Genomic DNA, 17925 nt, shown 5'->3' on the forward strand with positions numbered 1-17925 from the left:
GGCCTTGAGCACTGCCAGGGATGGGGCAGCCACAGCTTCTCTGGGCACCCTGTGCCAGCGCCTCAGCACCCTCACAGGGAAGAGCTTCTGCCTCATATCTAACCTAAATCTCTCCTGTTTAAGTTTTAACCCATTACCCCTGAAAACAGCCTCTTTCTGACACCAGGAGCTCAGTGCACCACACAGTATCTGTACACAGGAGTCAAGAAGGGCAGAGGAATGATTAGCTGAGGGGGGGCAGCCATAGCTCCACAAGCACCCTGGGGAAGCTGCTGCCTTGACCCCTGCCCGCAGCTCCGCCGCCAGCCGCCTGGGGTCGCTGCGCAGGCGCCGGCACACGGCCGCTCTGGGCCTGCGGCCTCGTTGGTGCTGACGGCGGCGGCCCGAGCGGGAGCGGCGGCCTGAGCGGTGGCGAAGGCAGCGGCGGCCTCGGTTGCAGCGGCGGTCGCGCCCGTTCCCCGCCGCACCATGCCCACCGTGGAGGAGCTCTACCGCAACTATGGCATCCTGGCGGACGCCACCGAGACCGTGAGCCAGGTGCGGCGTGCCTGCGGCCTACCAGGCCTCGCTAGGCCCGGGGCTTGAGTAGTGTGGCGGCGGCGGCGAGCGGCCCCAGGCTGTGCGGGCCGGCCGGCCGGGGTCCCGCTGGCCGGGATGCTCGGGCCGCAGGACAGCCGGCCAGCCCGGCGGCTGTGATCCGCGTAGGTTCCGTCACGGGCGGGGGCGGGAAGCGATGGGCTTCGCGCTGGCGGCTCTGCAGGGACGGCGGCAGCGTCTTTGGCTTTTGCGGCATCTTCCTCCTCCCGTCCTATCGGCAGTTCTCCTTTTAAACGTGGGCTCAAGGGCACTAGCTGGTTAAGAGCTAGAATCAGGCTGCTTTTCGCATGGGAGCGGGGAGTTTCGCTTTCAAACGCCGGTAGTTGTCCATGTTTGATCTGTGCGCTTGCAGTTCCGGAGCGCTCTCCTGCTGAAAGGCTTGTTGGAGGAAGGTGAAGGCTGTTACGGTTTGAGAACTGCCTGTAGCCCGTTTGTATTTTCCTAAGGCAAGCGTGGAAGGTTGATCCTCACGGATAAAGGAGGTTTTTAGCTGAAAAAGCCTGGAGAGATCTGCCAGTTTTCATAGCGTTCCTGAATTAATCAAAGAAAGATGATGCCTTCGTATGTTACCAATACAAAGTATTATGGTTACTTCAAGCTAGTTTTTGAATTGCATTGTGTGCTCGTTTTACTGAGTGGCTGCCTGAAAAAGCAGATTGTTTTGGAATTATTCTTTTGTCATAATGTAAGGTGTCCCTGCCCATGGCAGGGGGATTGAAACATGATGATCTTAAGGTCCTTTCCAACCCAAACCGTTCTATGATTCTATGTAAGTAGGAAAGTAGCTTTGCACATACTTGGCAATGGGTTTTAAGCTGGATACTGCTATGCAAGGTCATTTGGAAAGTTCTTCAGGAGAACGAATAGTATAGTGGATGGCTGGTGTTGTGCTGTTGGGGTTTTTTTTAAGCTTTTAGATTCAAGTCCATTCGCGTTGCATGTGTAATTCTGCACTAGTGAAGCAAAGCAGACTCCTTGCAGACAGCTCATTAAAAACATCATCTCGGAGACAACCAAAATATACACAGAAAATGTTGGAAACTAGGGGGAGGGATGCAGAATAAAACAGGTGCTGTTACTGTGCAGCTTTATGAATACATAGTCCACCATCTTTTTGACAGTTGTGGGTAGCTTTTAGAAGGCAGGGATGGATATCTCAGGGAGAACAAACTGCATTGTAGTTAAGAAATGCAGCTTGTGCAGATGTGTAAGAACCTGCAAGGGTAAGTATAGAATGATGATTGCTGATATACTGTCCCAGTATTGCCTATCCAGCTTGTGGGCTAATGGAGCCAGAGCTAGTGTCTTTGTAATTACTAGGTCTTGTGAGATTCTTCTTCAGCAAACTTTTCTGATGCCTTTTTTTTTAACTGATTATGTTTCTGGCATACAAATGTTCTGTGGCAAAATACTCCATTAGCTTTTGTGAAGAAATTACCCCCTTTGAACTTGTCGTTTCATAATCTTAGTTGATGTCTCCAAGTTTTGCACTCTGAGAAGCCATGAGCAATTGTTCCTTATTCATCAGTTTTATCCCACTTATTCCTTCATTATCTCTTAAATTCATGAGCATGATTTCTCACTCCAAAAACGTCAGTCACCCTGCCTCAAAAATGAGATCTTTTGAACACAACAGGAAGAGGAAGGGGACAAACAGAAGTATGACATTAAGAGAAGTCATTTAAAAGACTGGAAATGGTGAGCTTGTAAAAGTGTGTTTCAGTTGAGAAAGGGGCTCGGGTGTGATGAGTCTACTCAGGAGCGAAATGAAAGTGAGAACTTGGAAAAAAGCCATTAGTAAGCAAGCTTTGAATAAAGAGGAAGTCAAACTTTTCTCCATAACACATTGTGCAACTTGTCACAGGATGTTACAGAATCGGTTCAAGAAGTAATCTAGAGAAATTAATGGTCACTTGACAGTTATCGACGCTGTCTCTGCCTTAGGATGTTCCTGTATAACAGATTGGGAGGAAGCATGGAATACTGAAGGGTTACACTGCTTCTGCAGTTGCCTGCTCTTTTCTTAAGCATTCCAAGCGTCTGCCTGAGCGGCACTTTGACTAGATGATGGGAGTAGTAAGCATGAAGGCATATAAATTCATGGAACCCAAGCTACCCTGTTCCATTGCTACATGACTGCTATTGTAATATGTATTAAGTAATTTGTTCCCCAGAAGAGTTATTCTTAATGTGCAGTCTGAGAACCTGTGACTGTAATAATGTGCATCCCATTGTTAGTTCGTGCTGGCTTGTTCTGCCTTTGATATTGAGTGCATGGTGTTGGCACAGCTGCAGAACAAACTGGTGGGGATGTGGATCAGCTGAAAAGCAGTCATTTTATTCCTTGGTTATTTTTCTTCAGGATCCATGTCCCAGTCCACCTCAGAATTTGGCACCACGGACACCTATCAGCAAGGTGTAGGGAGTGCTGAAGGAGCATTGGTACTGAATGTTTAAACAGCTTTCTTTAGAGGGAATTAATGCCCTATGCTGCTTTGTAAATTAGGATCTGTTTGCTATGGGTGAACTTTTATGTGGTGTAAGAGTGACAGTGTATGTGGCTCTGGGAGATTTAATGTAAATCAAGTGTCCTGTGCTGTTGTTGCTGTTCAAAGTTGTCTAAAACGTTTTCATAACCATAAGGAAAATTAATGATAGAACTAATTTCTGCTATTATCCTAATACTACTGACTTTTCTTTTGCAAGCACATAGCTAACCACAAGAAAGACTTCAATTTATTCTAAAGTTTCAGTCCTGCAGGCACAAAATTGGTATGTCTGTGTGATTCTAGTTGGAGCAGGTAGAGAATATTCTGTTCTGTTCCTGAAGTATTTATTTCTATATTTCAGCTGGAGATTTACCCTTTTTATTTATACAGTCTCTATTCAACACATCTTTCAAGAGCCGTGTTTTATCTCAGGTTAACTGCTTGAATAGATGCCAAAGATGCTTTAGCCATATGTATGTTACATGTTATGTGATCTGTTTCATTGGCACTGTTTTTAGGAGAAGTGGCCTCTCCTTGAGAGATGGTAAATAGGCAGAAGGTAGAAGCCCTTGAAAAGCTGCCCAAGTTTAGTGAAGGTGATCGTGTAATTCCTTGAGTCTGCGCTGAAGTAATAGCAAGAGCTGTTAGCCTTAGGGCTGGCAGTTTGAGTGTAGGTATTTGATAGGCACTTGAACAAAGGAACCAGAGTAATAGTAAAAACCAGACAATAGAGGCAAATTTTACTAAATGGCACGCTTATAGTGGTCTAAGAGATAAATGTATTTCTTTATATGAAGCTTGTGTAATATAGTTGACTTACATAGCTGAATAGTGAATGGGAGAGAAAAAAAACCTTGTCTTGAGAATAAGCCAAGAGTTCTCTAATTGTATTCCGTTTCTCCTCTTCCAGCATAAGGATGCGTACCAGGTGATCTTGGATGGCGTGAAGGGAGGTGCCAAGGAGAAGAGACTTGCAGCCCAGTTTATACCTAAGTTCTTCAAGCATTTTCCTGAGCTAGCTGACTCAGCTATCAATGCGCAGTTGGACCTCTGTGAGGATGAAGATGTTTCTGTAAGAATAAGAACCTTGTAGCAAGTTGATACATTGAATTTATATTTTTATTGGCCTTTTGGGAAGGGGAGGCTTGATCTTTCCAAAGCTTAACAATACTTAGTTATATTCCTGTTACCTGATGGTATAGGAAACTATGTAAGTTTCCATTTGTCCTTTTCACTCAATTATTGATCAAAGGAATAGGTCTGTAGAAACAAACATAGAAACAGTTTATTTGCATATCTGTTACATTTTTTCTTTTCAAAAAGTGCTTTGTGCTAATTGATCCTAATAAAATCCTGCAGGGAGGCAAGAAAACTTTCTTCACAACCAGGAGGCATGGGGATGTGATTCTGAATGTAGTATTCTCGCAGAAGTCTTGAGATGCTTCACGCTGCTTCTGTGCTGTTGCTAGAAGCTGTACCTTTGAAGTGTCTTTGATTATACTTTGATTATTACTGTAGTGATAGGACAAGGGTAACAGGTTCAAACTTAAACAAGGGAAGTTTAGATTAGGTATAAGGAAGAAGTTCTTTACTGTAAGGGTGGTGAGGCACTGGAATGGGTTGCCCAGGGAAGCTGTGAATGCTCCATCCCTGGCAGTGTTCAAGGCCAGGTTGGACAGGGCCTTGGGTGAGATGGTTTAGTGTGAGGTGTCCCTGCCCATGGCAGGGGGGTCGGAACTGGATGATCATAAGGTCCTTTCCAGCCCTAACTGTTCTACGATTCTATGATTATCAGATGTTAAATGATTTGGGCAGATCATTCAAGGCTTTTTGTCAGTGCCAAACCTAGAGTTCCTCTCTGCCATGTGCACCGCTGAGAACTATCCTTCCTTTTAGCAAATAAGACTCCACACTAACACAGGTTCCAGCCCTTTATTTTGTTGGTCAAATGAATGATTTTGTGAATAGAGGTGCTGCTTGAATTTGTCATTTCTCCAGTGCTGCTTAGATCTGAGAAAAAAACATCATAATAGTTTCAGAGCAAATAGGAAGCTTAAACTGCCATTAAAGTCTGAAATTTGTATTTCACTTTCTGAATATGATACTCCTGTTAAAAGAATGCGGTTCATTTCTCAAATTTGGCTGATTTTTGTGCTAAACGTGGTTAGTTGAATTGCCTGAATTATGGCTTATTATTATTTAAATTTATTAATTCCATAATACTGACAATTTTGGCAGATCCGGCGACAAGCAATCAAGGAATTGCCTCAGTTTGCCACTGGAGATAATCTTCCTCGGGTAGCAGACATACTGACCCAGCTCCTGCAGTCAGGTAGGAGACATTGGTAGTTTCCTGATTGATCTCCTTGTGGCACTCCTAAAAACGTATACAGTTTTGTTCTAGAAAATGTTTTCTGTTGATTCATAAGTGGTTACAAAACAGTTTGTCCCAGTGCCAGTTATGTCCTGCTCTTTCACCCCAACCCCTTTAAATTTGCCGTACAGTTAGGCTGCTACTTCTGCTGACAGGTCTCTCATTATCCTAATCTAAACTGAAAAGCTTTCTTTAAGGTTGACTTTTTGATTTTATTCAAGTTCTCTTAAAGCACCTATAGAAAAAGGGGAAGGGAGGGGAGAGGGACACAACAGCAAAACCCCTTCCAGTTAGGGACTGCAGCAAGTTGCCTTCTGAAAAAGTTATTGGGTTGCTAATCCAAGTACTCTAAAAATGGGAACTCTAAAAATCCTGAAGGCATATTCTTCCATACAATGCGTTTTTGGTAGAAAATAAATCCCAAATTTAATATACAGTATGTATGGGTTTTTTAACCTCAGTAAGTTACAGAGTGCTAAATACTAGATCTTGAAATTAATATTAAAAATGCATGATCAAGTCTTCTTATTGGAAGAGTTGGGGTTCTTCTAGGACTTACTTGAATATTTCTCTAGTTCAGGAGGAAAATTGTTTCTTCCACCTAGAAATACTGCAGATGACTTAAGGATTTTAAAAAGAAATAACTATTTAACCTTAGTTTACTAAAAGTGAGCTTGTTTATTCATATGTTCCTTACATTTACTAAATATATTCAATAATAACTTCCCTTCAAGTTTTCATTCCTATCGAGTTTGTGATGTTAAAGTTCTGGCAGGGAGGCTAAAGTGGCAAATAACCAATTTGTTTTGCTTTCAGCTTTCATAATTGTGGCTTTCTACTTCCTCGGTCTAGTAGTCATTAAAAATACAAGTTATGCTGTTTATTATCAAATGCTGAAGGTGGAATACTTCTTGTGTGATACCAGGGATCTTTGGTTTTCTGCTCTAATGTTTGCATTTCGAGGATGTCCATATTGTTCTTTTTTCTCTCTTCAGATGATTCTGCAGAATTCAACTTGGTGAACAATGCTTTGCTCAGTATATTTAAGATGGATGCTAAAGGTAAAGGACATATCTTTCTATAAATGTATTTTAATAATAGTTCCCAGTCTCTAGTACCATGAGAACAGGACTCAGTTTTGTATCTTCTTAGTACAATTCAGAAGTAAGACACAAAGTCACCACTTGGTTTTTACAAAAAGATACTGAATTTTTCCATGATTTTAGTTTGGAATTGTACAACCCAAGAAAAAAAAATGTGGATTCTTATGTCAATTACGATTTTTCATTGAAGTTAGTACAGCAGATGCTTCACAGAGTCTTAGAGCAGGAAACTTCTTTGCAGGGAAGGTTCAGCTCTTCTAGAATCATTTGTGCTACCTGATTTATTCTCCATTCAGGGACTTTGGGTGGCTTGTTCAGTCAAATTCTTCAGGGAGAGGATATTGTGAGAGAGCGAGCCATCAAGTTCCTCTCTACAAAGCTCAAAACCCTGCCTGAGGAGGTGATGACAAAGGAGGTAGAAGAGTTCATATTGACTGAATCAAAGAAGGTGAGTGTCTTATTTCAGTACAACCGTAAGGATTATTAAACCATGCTTATCACTGGCATTGCTTTGTTTAAACCACATGTAGGGTTAAGCATTGTACAAATGCTTCTAGTTATCCTATTCTGCTACACTCCAAACTTTGCAGCAGTTTTTGTAGGAACATTAAAATAGGCTCTTCTCATTTTGTAAGAGTGACTTCTGTTAGAACCATAGAATCATTCACATGGGAAAGGGACTTTGGGAGATAGATGACCTCAGTGAATTGTGCTCAGCTGGGTACAGATTGTATTTCTCAGTGCTTTGTCCAGGGGGTTTTGAACGCCTCTAATACATACACCTCTTTATATACACCTCTATTACACCTCTTCATCCAGTTGAACCTCCTATTTCAGTTTTGTGTCATTGTGTCATTCTCACCCTGTCCACCTCAGTAAAGAACCTGACTTCTATTCTTGGTGCCTTGCTCTTCATTACTGGGAGAGGAGTGTTAGGTTGCCTCATCCCATTATGACTTTTTTCCTTTAGGCTGAAAAAGCCCATTTACTTAAACTCTCCTCACAGGTCACTGATAACCTTGGTGGCTGGGCTTTCTGCAACTTACCAACTTCCTCATACAGAAAGACCCAACACTAGGTGAAGTATTCCAGATTTGATCTAATAAGGGTATAGCAAAGGAGAATCCGTAGTCCCTTTGCTTCTCTCAGTCTACTGGCCATGCTCTTGTCGTAGTGCAGGAGCACTGTTCATCACCCAAGGAATGCTGCTGACATGTTTATCCTGCTGTCCCCCAGAACCCCGAGGGTCTTTTCAGTAGAGTAGTTCCCCAGCCACTCAGTCCTCAGCATGTGCTGATGCTGATGCTGATGCAGGGAAGTCGGCTCATCCCTGGTGCAGGACTCTGCATTGGTGTTTACTGAATTCCATAAGATTCCTATAAATTCTACATGCTGCGAAAGATACAGAAAGTATTAAAGCAATTAATAATGAGTAGATACTTATTTGCTGTTTATTCTGCCTGAAGCGTACAACTTTGTTAGATAAGAAATTTGTTCTTAAAATTAGAATCCAAGAAAAATAATGTTTCTTATGCACAACTTCATGGTAGTTAACCTTGATTTGGGGATGCATACACTTATACCGCATGTTTTCATGTGTTCCTTTAAACTTTTATATCTTTAAGTATAAGAAGCTGAATTTAAATGCTTAATATGTGCATACTTTGCCTTTTCAGATCTATTGAGTTTGACTTGGAGGTTTGCAAATTACCAACTTAACAGCTATGTTTTCTGCAATTCTCTTAAGGTGCTGGAAGATGTAACGGGTGAGGAATTTGTTCTGTTCATGAAGATACTGTCTGGATTAAAAAGCTTACAGACAGTAAGTGGGAGGCAACAACTAGTGGAGCTGGTGGCTGAACAAGCTGACCTGGAACAAACATTCAATCCATCTGACCCAGACTGTGTGGACAGACTTCTGCAGTGTACCCGCCAGGCAGTGCCACTCTTCTCAGTATGTATTTGTTTGCTTTGCATGAGGAATATTGTGGAAAGTCAATGGCTGTAGTTACTCTTTGGTGTTGTCAATGATTGTGTTAGAATGAGAGTGTATCAGTACCTCTCCACCTCCAGCTTTTGATGCATTAAAATGTTGGAAACATTCTGAAAGCCTCTGAATACAAAGAGGTTTTGTGTTATTCTCTGCTCTTGACCTTTTCTTTCAAATTTAAGGTGTTACAGTGAATTATGATAAAATTCTCACATTAGGTTCGTACATGTATGAGTTTGATTATTTTATATCTAATGCCAGGCAATTGCAGTGTTTAAAGATCTGTTGGGTTGTAGACAGTTTTCAGCCCCTGTTGCAGACAGCCTGTGAGTTTAAGCTACTTGGAAGAGTTTATGTTGTAGGAGTTGCAGGGAATTCAGTAAAGCTTTAAGGCGTAGCTATGTGGTAGGCACTTATGTATAAGGTTGGTGGAGTGATGGGGAGAAACATTTAACTCCTTCAATCTCAGTAACCTGAATAATGTGGTGTTCTCTGCAGAAAAACGTTCATTCCACGAAATTTGTTACTTACTTCTGTGAGCATGTTCTGCCAAACCTCGGTTCTTTGACTACGCCAGTAGAGGGTCTTGATATCCAGTTAGAGGTAAGCCAAAGCTAAAATGTCTTTGAAATCATAGAAAAATACAGGCACCTTAGATGAAGATAGCTATTTACAAATTGGGAACTCCTTTCTTAGGGGGTTTTGAGTTCTTGGCTAGGAGGGAAAGTAGTTAAACTAGAGAAAAAGTTTGCTGTACTAAGGCATGACTGATCATTGCCTTTTAAAGCGTGTGTCATTAGTCCCCAGCTTCGAGGCAAGGCTGGACCGAGTAGATCAGTGTAATCATTTTTATATTGCTGTCAATCTTTTTTTAAGCACATAGCAGTTACTGAATTGACTGTTGCATAAATTAGATGTGGCTTGTGTTAATTTTGCCTCCTAAGGGAGTGGCTTCATGTCTGTAATTCTGCTTACGTTAATCAGTGCTGCAGCGTTAGTTACATTTCTGAGTCTCACTTTGAAGGTGAGCTGTGCTGCAGACCTGGGACAGGAAGCTTTGTTTACTTGTTGACTAATGATGCCTGTTGGGATTAGACATACAAACCTGTGTTTCTGTTTGAGGACATGAAAAACAGACCAGACATGTTCCTCCTTGTTGTCTTGCCTGATGTTTGGGTTTCATTGTAATAGCTGACCTCTGCTCTGCAGCCTTAATGCTGTGAGGTTTACACTTCTAGGTTTAAAGTTAAGCCTTTGTAGTTTTTCATTAACACACAAAAACCTGGCTGTCCTTACATGCAGGTTTTGAAGCTGCTTGCTGAAATGAGCTCATTTTGTGGTGATATGGAAAAGCTTGAATCAAATTTGAAGAAGCTGTTTGATAAATTACTGGTAAGACTCATTCAATTTTTAGTGTTTTAGTGCAAAACACTAAAAAAGTTCTCATCGAAACAAGTTATTTTTATCTGTTAATCTATTCATCCTTTTTCTGAAGTGGCTATTTCAAAGGTAGCTCTGTCCATGATAAAGGTCAAACGTCATTTTGCAATTCAGAGCCTTTATAGAGAGCTGTTACCTGCATCATGTTTTCAATCCAGTAAACTCGTGTGGTTTTGTCCTTAGTATTGTGAGAGACTCATGTTGATCTCATTAAAGGCTGCATCTGCACTGACAATTTTAAGCTAATTCAGTGCTGTTTCAGAAGCCCTGGTGCAGTACATTGTTGCTTCCTGTGGTAGCAGTGCTACTGTAATGTTTGCTCTTAGTTAGAGCTGTCAAGTCACATAAGTATAGGCAGACTACCTGCACCAGGACTTCATGCAGCAGTCCATCACATTAGTATAGGGATGAGGGATACTTCTTAAAACGTCAGCATAAATACATCCTCCAGTTCATACACTGCAAAAGATCAGTCAGAGTGTGTAAATGTGTCTCATGCATTTGTTTTTCCTTTGTGTTTGTTAGGAGTATATGCCCCTTCCTCCAGAGGAAGCAGAGAATGGGGAAAATGCTGGCAGTGAAGAGCCCAAGTTGCAGTTCAGTTATGTGGAGTGTTTGTTGTACAGCTTCCATCAGCTGGGACGTAAGCTTCCAGACTTCCTCACAGCCAAGCTGAATGCTGAGAAACTGAAAGACTTTAAAATCAGGTAATCATTGAGAGACAAGTGTTAAGGGTTCTGTTACAAAATACGGATTATTACATGCTGAAGAAGCACAAATCAGATTGGTGAAAGACTTTGAGCGTTTTTCTTAAAGGGGAAAGAGATTCCAGCTTCCCTTTGCTTATGCTTTTATTTTATGGGAATATGTTATTAACAGATTGCTTTTAAATCTTTTAGGCTACAGTATTTTGCTCGAGGGTTGCAGGTGTATATTCGACAGCTTCGTCTCGCACTTCAAGGCAAAACAGGAGAAGCTTTGAAAACAGAGGAGGTAAGTACGGCTCAGGAATGCTGATTTTTCTAGCTGAGCCTACTAGAGTAACCATTGGCACATTTTAGTAGGCTGCAGTCTGTTGTAAGCAGGCAAACAGATGAAGGCAGTAATACTGCTAACATCTATTGCAAATGGATCTTAAGCAATGCTGCATTTTGCAAGCTAAGGTGATATTTTAGTTTCTACTGTCAGCTGCTCTCTGCATCCCCATGTATTTGGCGTAACTGTGCTCTGGTTCTGTTCTGAAGGGGAAACCTTCATATATGGGGAGGGATTTAGTGGGAAGTACACCGGAACATGAAAAACAACTATTGTAAAATTGCAAGAAGCCTAAAAATAGTTGTAATGAAAACTCAGAAGTGTACACACCTTTCACTATGACTATTGCTGTAGCAATTCACTAGGAATAGCAGTAAGTTTAATGGTGCAACTTCATCAAGTGCAGTTGACATAATGTAAAGCTACTGGAATAGGTGCTCAGTGGTGTTTCTTTTTTTACAGAACAAGATAAAAGTGGTTGCCTTGAAAATAACCAACAACATTAACGTTTTAATCAAGGTAAGTCCTCACATTGTGAAGGAGTAAATACACAGTAGAGTAACCTGTACAGAGAAAAGGAATAGGTTTGATCGTAGTTGTACTGTGTTAGTGTTTGCCAGCTCAGGGTTGCTGCTGCTTTACTGGGGTGAGACCCTTTTTTACAGCAGTAGTTGCACCAGGAGCAGAAGACCTTGCTACAGGGGTCTTTGGATTCTGGCCATGCCTTTTTCCTTGCGATTTCCCTTTCCTGCAGTGACAGGGACTGTAAGGAATAGTTCGAAGAAGTACAGGAGATGGGAAGGAGGGAGGAGGCAAAGCCAGCTGCCACACAGAGCCTTTTTCTCCAGGGAGTCTAAGAGAGATGGGTTGCCGGAAGAGACTTCAATCCAGAGCCCTCAAAACCATTCTGATTACTTCTAACCACCTTTTCTTCTCTTTTTTCACTTCCCATCTAACTTACCACAACGAACCAAAAACTTTGGCCACAGTATTAAGAGGCTTATCTTTTACCATCATAGAGATATCAGATGTCTCCCTGCAGGAACCACTGTAGTTCATTATAAGATGCTTGATGTTCAAAGGGAGAGAGAGAAAGCATATAACGTCTGTACAAGACCTTACTTTGTTAGTATAAATCTCATTTGAATTTCCTAGTGAAGTCTCAGGTAGCCAGATATGGCAGTAAGGCACCTTCTACCTCTGCCATGGGACTTAAGAAAGGATTTAAAATTATGGGAACATAACTGTTAGTATGGAGTCTGGGTAGGTAGCTAAAGTTTTGAAGTGCAGTTGATGTGAATTTAACTGTAGAATAAACTCTCTGATTTTTGCCTCCATAGGATCTCTTCCACATTCCTCCTTCCTACAAAAGTACAGTTACATTGTCCTGGAAACCAGTGCAGAAGGCAGATGCAAGGTGAGAGCTTTTCATTAAAAGAATGAAAATAGTGGTGTTAATTTTTGCTGTTTACAAAATAAAGATCCCAAGATATAAAATATATATATATATTTTATATATATATAAAATCCATAACATGTGAGCTGAAAGTTTCACAATCCAAAATAACATCCATCCTGGAAGGAGTTAAGGCTGTGGAGTGATAATCTTATTCTTCCGTTAGGGATATGATAGACCATATCACCTGGGGACTACCTTATTTCCTCTTTTGAAGTGTTATTCATGGCATCTTCATTAGCCGCTTCTAACTTCGGTGGTTTATCTTTCAGGCTGAACTGCTATTCCTGTACTTGTCACTACAGGGGTATAATGATCTGTTTTTGTTTTCTTCTGTCAGTCAAAAAAGAACAAGTGAAGATACAACCTCAAGTTCACCCCCAAAGAAAGCTTCGGCAGGACCAAAAAGGGATGCCAGGCAAATATATAATCCTCCCAGTGGAAAATACAGCAGTAACCTGGGTAGTTTTTCTTACGGTAAGTTAGGCAGCTTGGAAGAAGCTTTGTGTAGTGACAGTTGTGCTTTGGGTGGGGGGAACAAACAAATTAATTCAACTTACTATCACATTCTCGTTAGATCAGATTGTACTGTCATCTGGTTTTGTGTGTAATGGGTTCTTTCTAGCTCATAGATTTATTACAGTGTTTGAGTGTTGCCAGCCTATAAACTTATGTGCTTTGTGTGTTTTAATACATAGAGTTAGTAATTCAACTGTTGTGTTCTTTGTTATGACATACAGCACTTGCACCCTAAATGTCCCATTGGACAGAGCAGTTGCTGCAAGTGGCAGAGATGGGCCACCTCGTGTCATAGAACTGGACCAGTGTTGAATTCCTATTACAGCCACTGCTGATGTTGCAGACGTGATCCAGAACTCCTAGGAGCTGCCAGGTTCACTGTGCATACACACAGTTATGTCCTCATACTTCCAGAGTGATTCTTTCTCTCTGCAAGTCATATTTCTGGGCAGAGCATGAGAGTAGTTGCAGACTGGATGAATAGGCCCAACAGTGGCAGCACCCTGTTCTTGTTGCCTTCCCTGTAGGCCCATTGGTCCTGCCTCTGTCAGGTAAACAGTCTAAAAATCACCTGTGCCCATAGGCTGAAAAACTGATATAAACCACTGATTTTTATATGAAACAAAGTGAAAAGAGGAAATCTATTGAAAATTTCTTACTGCAGACTCCAGGTGATGCACCTGTCTTTTTTAAGATAAACTTGCAGTCCTACAGTTATAAAAATCAGGTTTACAACCAAAAATGTTTTACTGCTTGCTGCTGTTTCTTATTAGTGAGATGCTTAGGCCTCTGATCAGCTTTTGCTTTCTGTACTCTTTAAAATAAGCACATAGTTCTCTTTGTAGAGTAATATGAATTGTATTTTAAGACTGTGCATAAAGAGAAAGCATGGAGGGGAAATGAGATATTGATATAAAACAAATAAAAAAAAACTTTAACAAAGTGTTTTTGGGGTTGCTTTTGCTATGATCAGATTGTTCTTAGTGAAGGGAAAGGAAAAAACTTCTATAACATACAAATAGTTTGTGTAGTATCTATGTAGGTCTGAAATTTTTGATTAGATATAGTTAAGATATCAGCCCAGCAAAAAAAACTGCATTGTATTGCTCGTAACTCAATGTTAAGGATAGAAAAGGACAGGTAGACTGGCAAAGTTGTGGTTTTCCATCATTTTGTAAAGTCAGTAGGAGCAGATCATTTCCAACCAACACCTCAAGACAGACAGGGTGTTACTGGCCAGAAGGACGAGCTAAGTAACATAATGAAGTTCCTTACAGATCAGTTTTCAATCCTGTGACAGTGGATTGGCCGAAGTATAAATAATGGGACAGTTTTTTATCATGATGTCAGTATGCAAAGGACTACATTTAATTTATAGAAGACAGTTCTCCTGGCCTCCTTTTAGAAGTAGTGGTGTCTGTTGTCCATCAAAGCATAACTCTGAAATCTAATGGTGTTTAAGCAGGGTTAACCTCAGAGGCTTCAGTCAGCCCTTCTGTACCTCCAGTTATTGCTATTTAACCTGTATACGGCACAAAACCTGCATGAAAAGTTTTGACTTCTATTTCAGAGCAAAGAGGTGGTTTCCGGGGTGGCCGAGGAAGAGGCTGGGGAGGACGTGGCAATCGTAGCCGAGGAAGAATCTACTGAGGAAAGCACTGAAGTCTTCCATGCTCCGCAGGGGCTAAAACGAAAGTGCTACTCAGCAAGTTTGCTTGCAGTACTGCTTCCTTCAAGGACTGCCTTCCACTGAGACTGACTTAAGTGTTCTTTATACCTTTGTATGTATGATCTACTTTTCTAACGGACTACAACTTGTCCATAGTGAAACTACAACTGTATTTTTGGATGCTTCCAGTTAGCAGTTTTGGGTTCTTTATTTTTGAAGTGTCTTCAGGATGCAAAATTGGAAAAGAGTGTAGAATTTTATCAAAAGCTACATCTTGACAGTTTGTACATTAACCTAAAAATTAGTGCATAACTGAAACTATATAATTGAGTTTATCTATTAAGTAATGGATAGGAAAGGCATGGCAACAGAGATACATGTCAGATAAGCTTAGCAGCTGAACTAATCCTTTCCTCATCTGTATAACCACATTTTGCAATATGTGGAGAAGAGTACTGTTAAATTTGCTTTGGTTTCCTTCTTTTTTTTCCAATTGACTTGAATGAGATCCATGCTGGTTTTATAAAGTTTGCAACAACTTTTGCCTGTAGCATGAAGCAGTCCTTTTACTTAGAGATGTGGAAAATTGTGGTGGCTTTTGGTTTGCACATCTTACTCTTCTCCGTGCATTGTAATGCAGAAAGTGATGTTTTGCAAATTCATTTTTAATGTTGAAAATAAATATGAGCATAGAGTTATGCCGTGAAATTTCACTCAATGAACAGGAAAACCAATAAATGACTAGAATTCTTACAGGAATGAGTAAAGACTGATGCAGTGATTAAGCTTCATAGGTTGGAAGCTGGACCGTAGCAATACCTGGCTCTTTTCTGTGTTCTGCAGGTTTCTGGATTAGTTGGTACTTGAGGGTTGGTTTTAGTTTTGGTTTGGTTTTGTGGGCTTTTTGATTTAATTGTTTTAAACAATACAGTTGCATTTAAAAATATATAAATAAAGTCATATTTTGAGTAACACTGAAGAAATTCCAGCTATGTAGTTCGATTCAGGTGGAAAAGCTAACAATTCCATGCTACTTTTTTGTCCATAGCAACTTGGGATTCTTATTTACTGGCGTACACCCAGAAAATACAATGTAAGAGCACAATGCTTTGGGGTTTTTTTTTATTCTCACCACTCAAACTTTTACTTCTCAGGTCATTCAGCATTGTAAAGGAATTAGCAGATAGTAAAAAGAAGTTGAGACAGAGGAAGAGGATTTCAATAAGTGTTCCAGGGCGTGTTGATGTAAAATAGCTTAGACTTTAGAAGAATGAAGATTATTCCTTACCTTTTTCTTTTGTCCAGCCATTTGATATCCACAGACAAATGCCTGAAAGTGATGTTTCCCCACCTAGTTCCATTTGTATTAGCTTGTGAATCTGACACAGGTGTCTTCCTTAATGCTCTTTGGTATTTATCATTACAGTCTTTGCTATCAGAATACCAGAAATATGACAAAGATAAGAGACATTGATGCTGCATTAGAAGTCTCGTTTTGCTTAATTCTGGAGCAGTGGGCAGCAAACTTTGGACATTCCAGCACATGCGAGCTGACTGTTTCCGATTACACGCCAGGTGCTAAACTCAAGATTTGTCACTAAACCCAACAAAAATTGGCAAAAAGCTTTTGAGGACAAATTTGTGAGGTCAAAATATCACTCTGAAAATAAGCACTAGATTGGTAATAAGCTTCCACTGGGGAAAACAATGAGTTTTGCACTTGTGGCTGTCATTTGTGTTTTGAAGGGCTTTAAAAGTGTGATCTCAAAGCCTAAACATAGCTTGTATTTAGACTAATAACCAGGTACTAGCAGCTTCCTTCCTTGAGTTTTGAGTGAGTCTTCTTTAGGGGACTCCTGTTTTCAGAGGTGATGTGCAAATTTCTTGTGGACTCAGAAGTAGTTAATTCTCCCTTTCTCCTCCCAGTTTCAGATTTAATCTCTTGTGGAGACACCTGTTTACCATCCTGTTGAATTGTACATGTTCCCTTATGCTTTTGGAATAAATTCATTTTGTAATTTTGTTTGGCTGTTTGACAGTTACTCCGCACCTTTACTGTAAGGGTGGTGAGGCACTGGAATGGGCTGCCCAAGGAAGCTGTGAGTGCTCCATCCCTGGTGGTGTTCAAGGCCAGGTTGGATAAAGCCCTGGGTGAGATGGTTTAGTGTGAGGTGTCCCTGCCCATGGCAGGGGGGTTGGAACTGGATGATCTTAAGGTCCTTTCCAACCCTAACTATTCTATGATTCTATGATTTTGTGTTGGCTTAGTAAAAGGGTACTGTGGTACCTTGTTGTAGTGCCTTTCTCCTTAGATTGCTGTGGATGTTTGCCACTAATGAATAGGGCTTATCTGAAACAGATAATGTAATCTTGCTATTAAGTCAACTTGGGTTGTCTTGGGTGACATGGTTTAGTGTGTGGTGTCCCTGGGCATGGCAGAGGGTTGGAACTGGATGATCTTAAGGTCCTTTCCAACCGAAACCATTCTGTGATTCTAACTTTTAAATGCAAAATTCTGAGTAGCATTCAGCAAAAGCTGCATGTCATAGATCTTATACAGGAATTATCATGTGAAAAGGAGTCATTCATTGTCTTTATCTCCTAGATGTTGACGGTGCAGTAAAATCTGTTAGTATCTTATGGTAGAGCAAGAGTGGATTGGAGCAGCAGCCTGTACGTGGTGGGGTTTGTTTTGGTGTCTTTTAGGTGAAATCTGTAATATACACGATCCGAACACTGGCATCAGTAATGAACTATTGTGGGAATATGTTCTTTATCCTCAAAGATGGCTGAATGCCTTGCATTGCCTAGGGAGGTTGTGAGTGCTCCATCCCTGGCAGTGTTCAAGGCCAGGTTGGATGAAGCCTTGGGTGAGATGGTTTAGTGTGAGGTGTCCCTGCCCATGGCAAAGGGGGGGGGTTGGAACTGGATGATCTTGAGGTCCTTTCCAACCCTAACCTATGGTTCTACGATTCTATGATTAATTGAATCGCTGTGACCCCGTTTGTAAGCATTTTTCCCTTGTTTGTATTTGTAGGTTTATATGTAATATATAGGTATATGTCAAATGTTAGTGTGTTCCAGGCTCTGGGAAGTTGGGGTCTCCAAAAAGCAGAACTGTTTGCAGCTTGCTTCCAATCTTCACAAGGTCCGACAGCCCAACACTCGAATGTGGTAGCTTTTCAGAGCGCGCTCAGGGCTGGGTAAGGAGACTGGTGCTGCTGGGCTCGTATTTACCGTTAACTGGCTTAGG

General features: G+C 41.1%; 1 protein-coding gene across 2 annotated transcripts; it reads left to right on the plus strand.

Moving 5' to 3' along the window:
* The first annotated feature begins 332 nt into the window (after positions 1 to 332).
* API5 (apoptosis inhibitor 5) lies at positions 333 to 16694 on the plus strand. Of its 2 annotated transcripts, none has more exons than XM_065685279.1 (14): positions 333 to 537; positions 3997 to 4158; positions 5325 to 5418; positions 6456 to 6521; positions 6860 to 7011; positions 8311 to 8517; positions 9052 to 9156; positions 9856 to 9945; positions 10519 to 10700; positions 10893 to 10986; positions 11491 to 11547; positions 12369 to 12445; positions 12825 to 12961; positions 14574 to 16694. In XM_065685279.1, exons 1-14 carry the CDS (start codon positions 469 to 471, stop codon positions 14651 to 14653), a joined length of 1572 nt encoding a protein of 523 aa, XP_065541351.1. In that variant the 5' UTR covers positions 333 to 468; the 3' UTR covers positions 14654 to 16694. The 2 variants fall into 2 exon arrangements, with proteins under 2 accessions (XP_065541351.1, XP_065541352.1); XM_065685280.1 differs by lacking the exon at positions 14574 to 16694 and adding an exon at positions 13226 to 14567.
* Positions 16695 to 17925: the final 1231 nt, after the last annotated feature.

The sequence above is a fragment of the Lathamus discolor genome, chromosome 6 (genome assembly GCF_037157495.1).
Source record: "Lathamus discolor isolate bLatDis1 chromosome 6, bLatDis1.hap1, whole genome shotgun sequence".
Lineage (NCBI taxonomy): Eukaryota > Metazoa > Chordata > Aves > Psittaciformes > Psittacidae > Lathamus > Lathamus discolor.

Bases quoted from the DNA above. Each gene is read 5' to 3' on its own strand.
- API5 (XM_065685280.1), top strand. From the start codon at position 469: ATGCCCACCGTGGAGGAGCTCTACCGCAACTATGGCATCCTGGCGGAC. The intron at 4,159-5,324 runs GTAAGAATAAGA...CAATTTTGGCAG, and splicing joins GTGAGGATGAAGATGTTTCT to ATCCGGCGACAAGCAATCAA. The intron at 10,701-10,892 runs GTAATCATTGAG...TAAATCTTTTAG, and splicing joins CTGAAAGACTTTAAAATCAG to GCTACAGTATTTTGCTCGAG.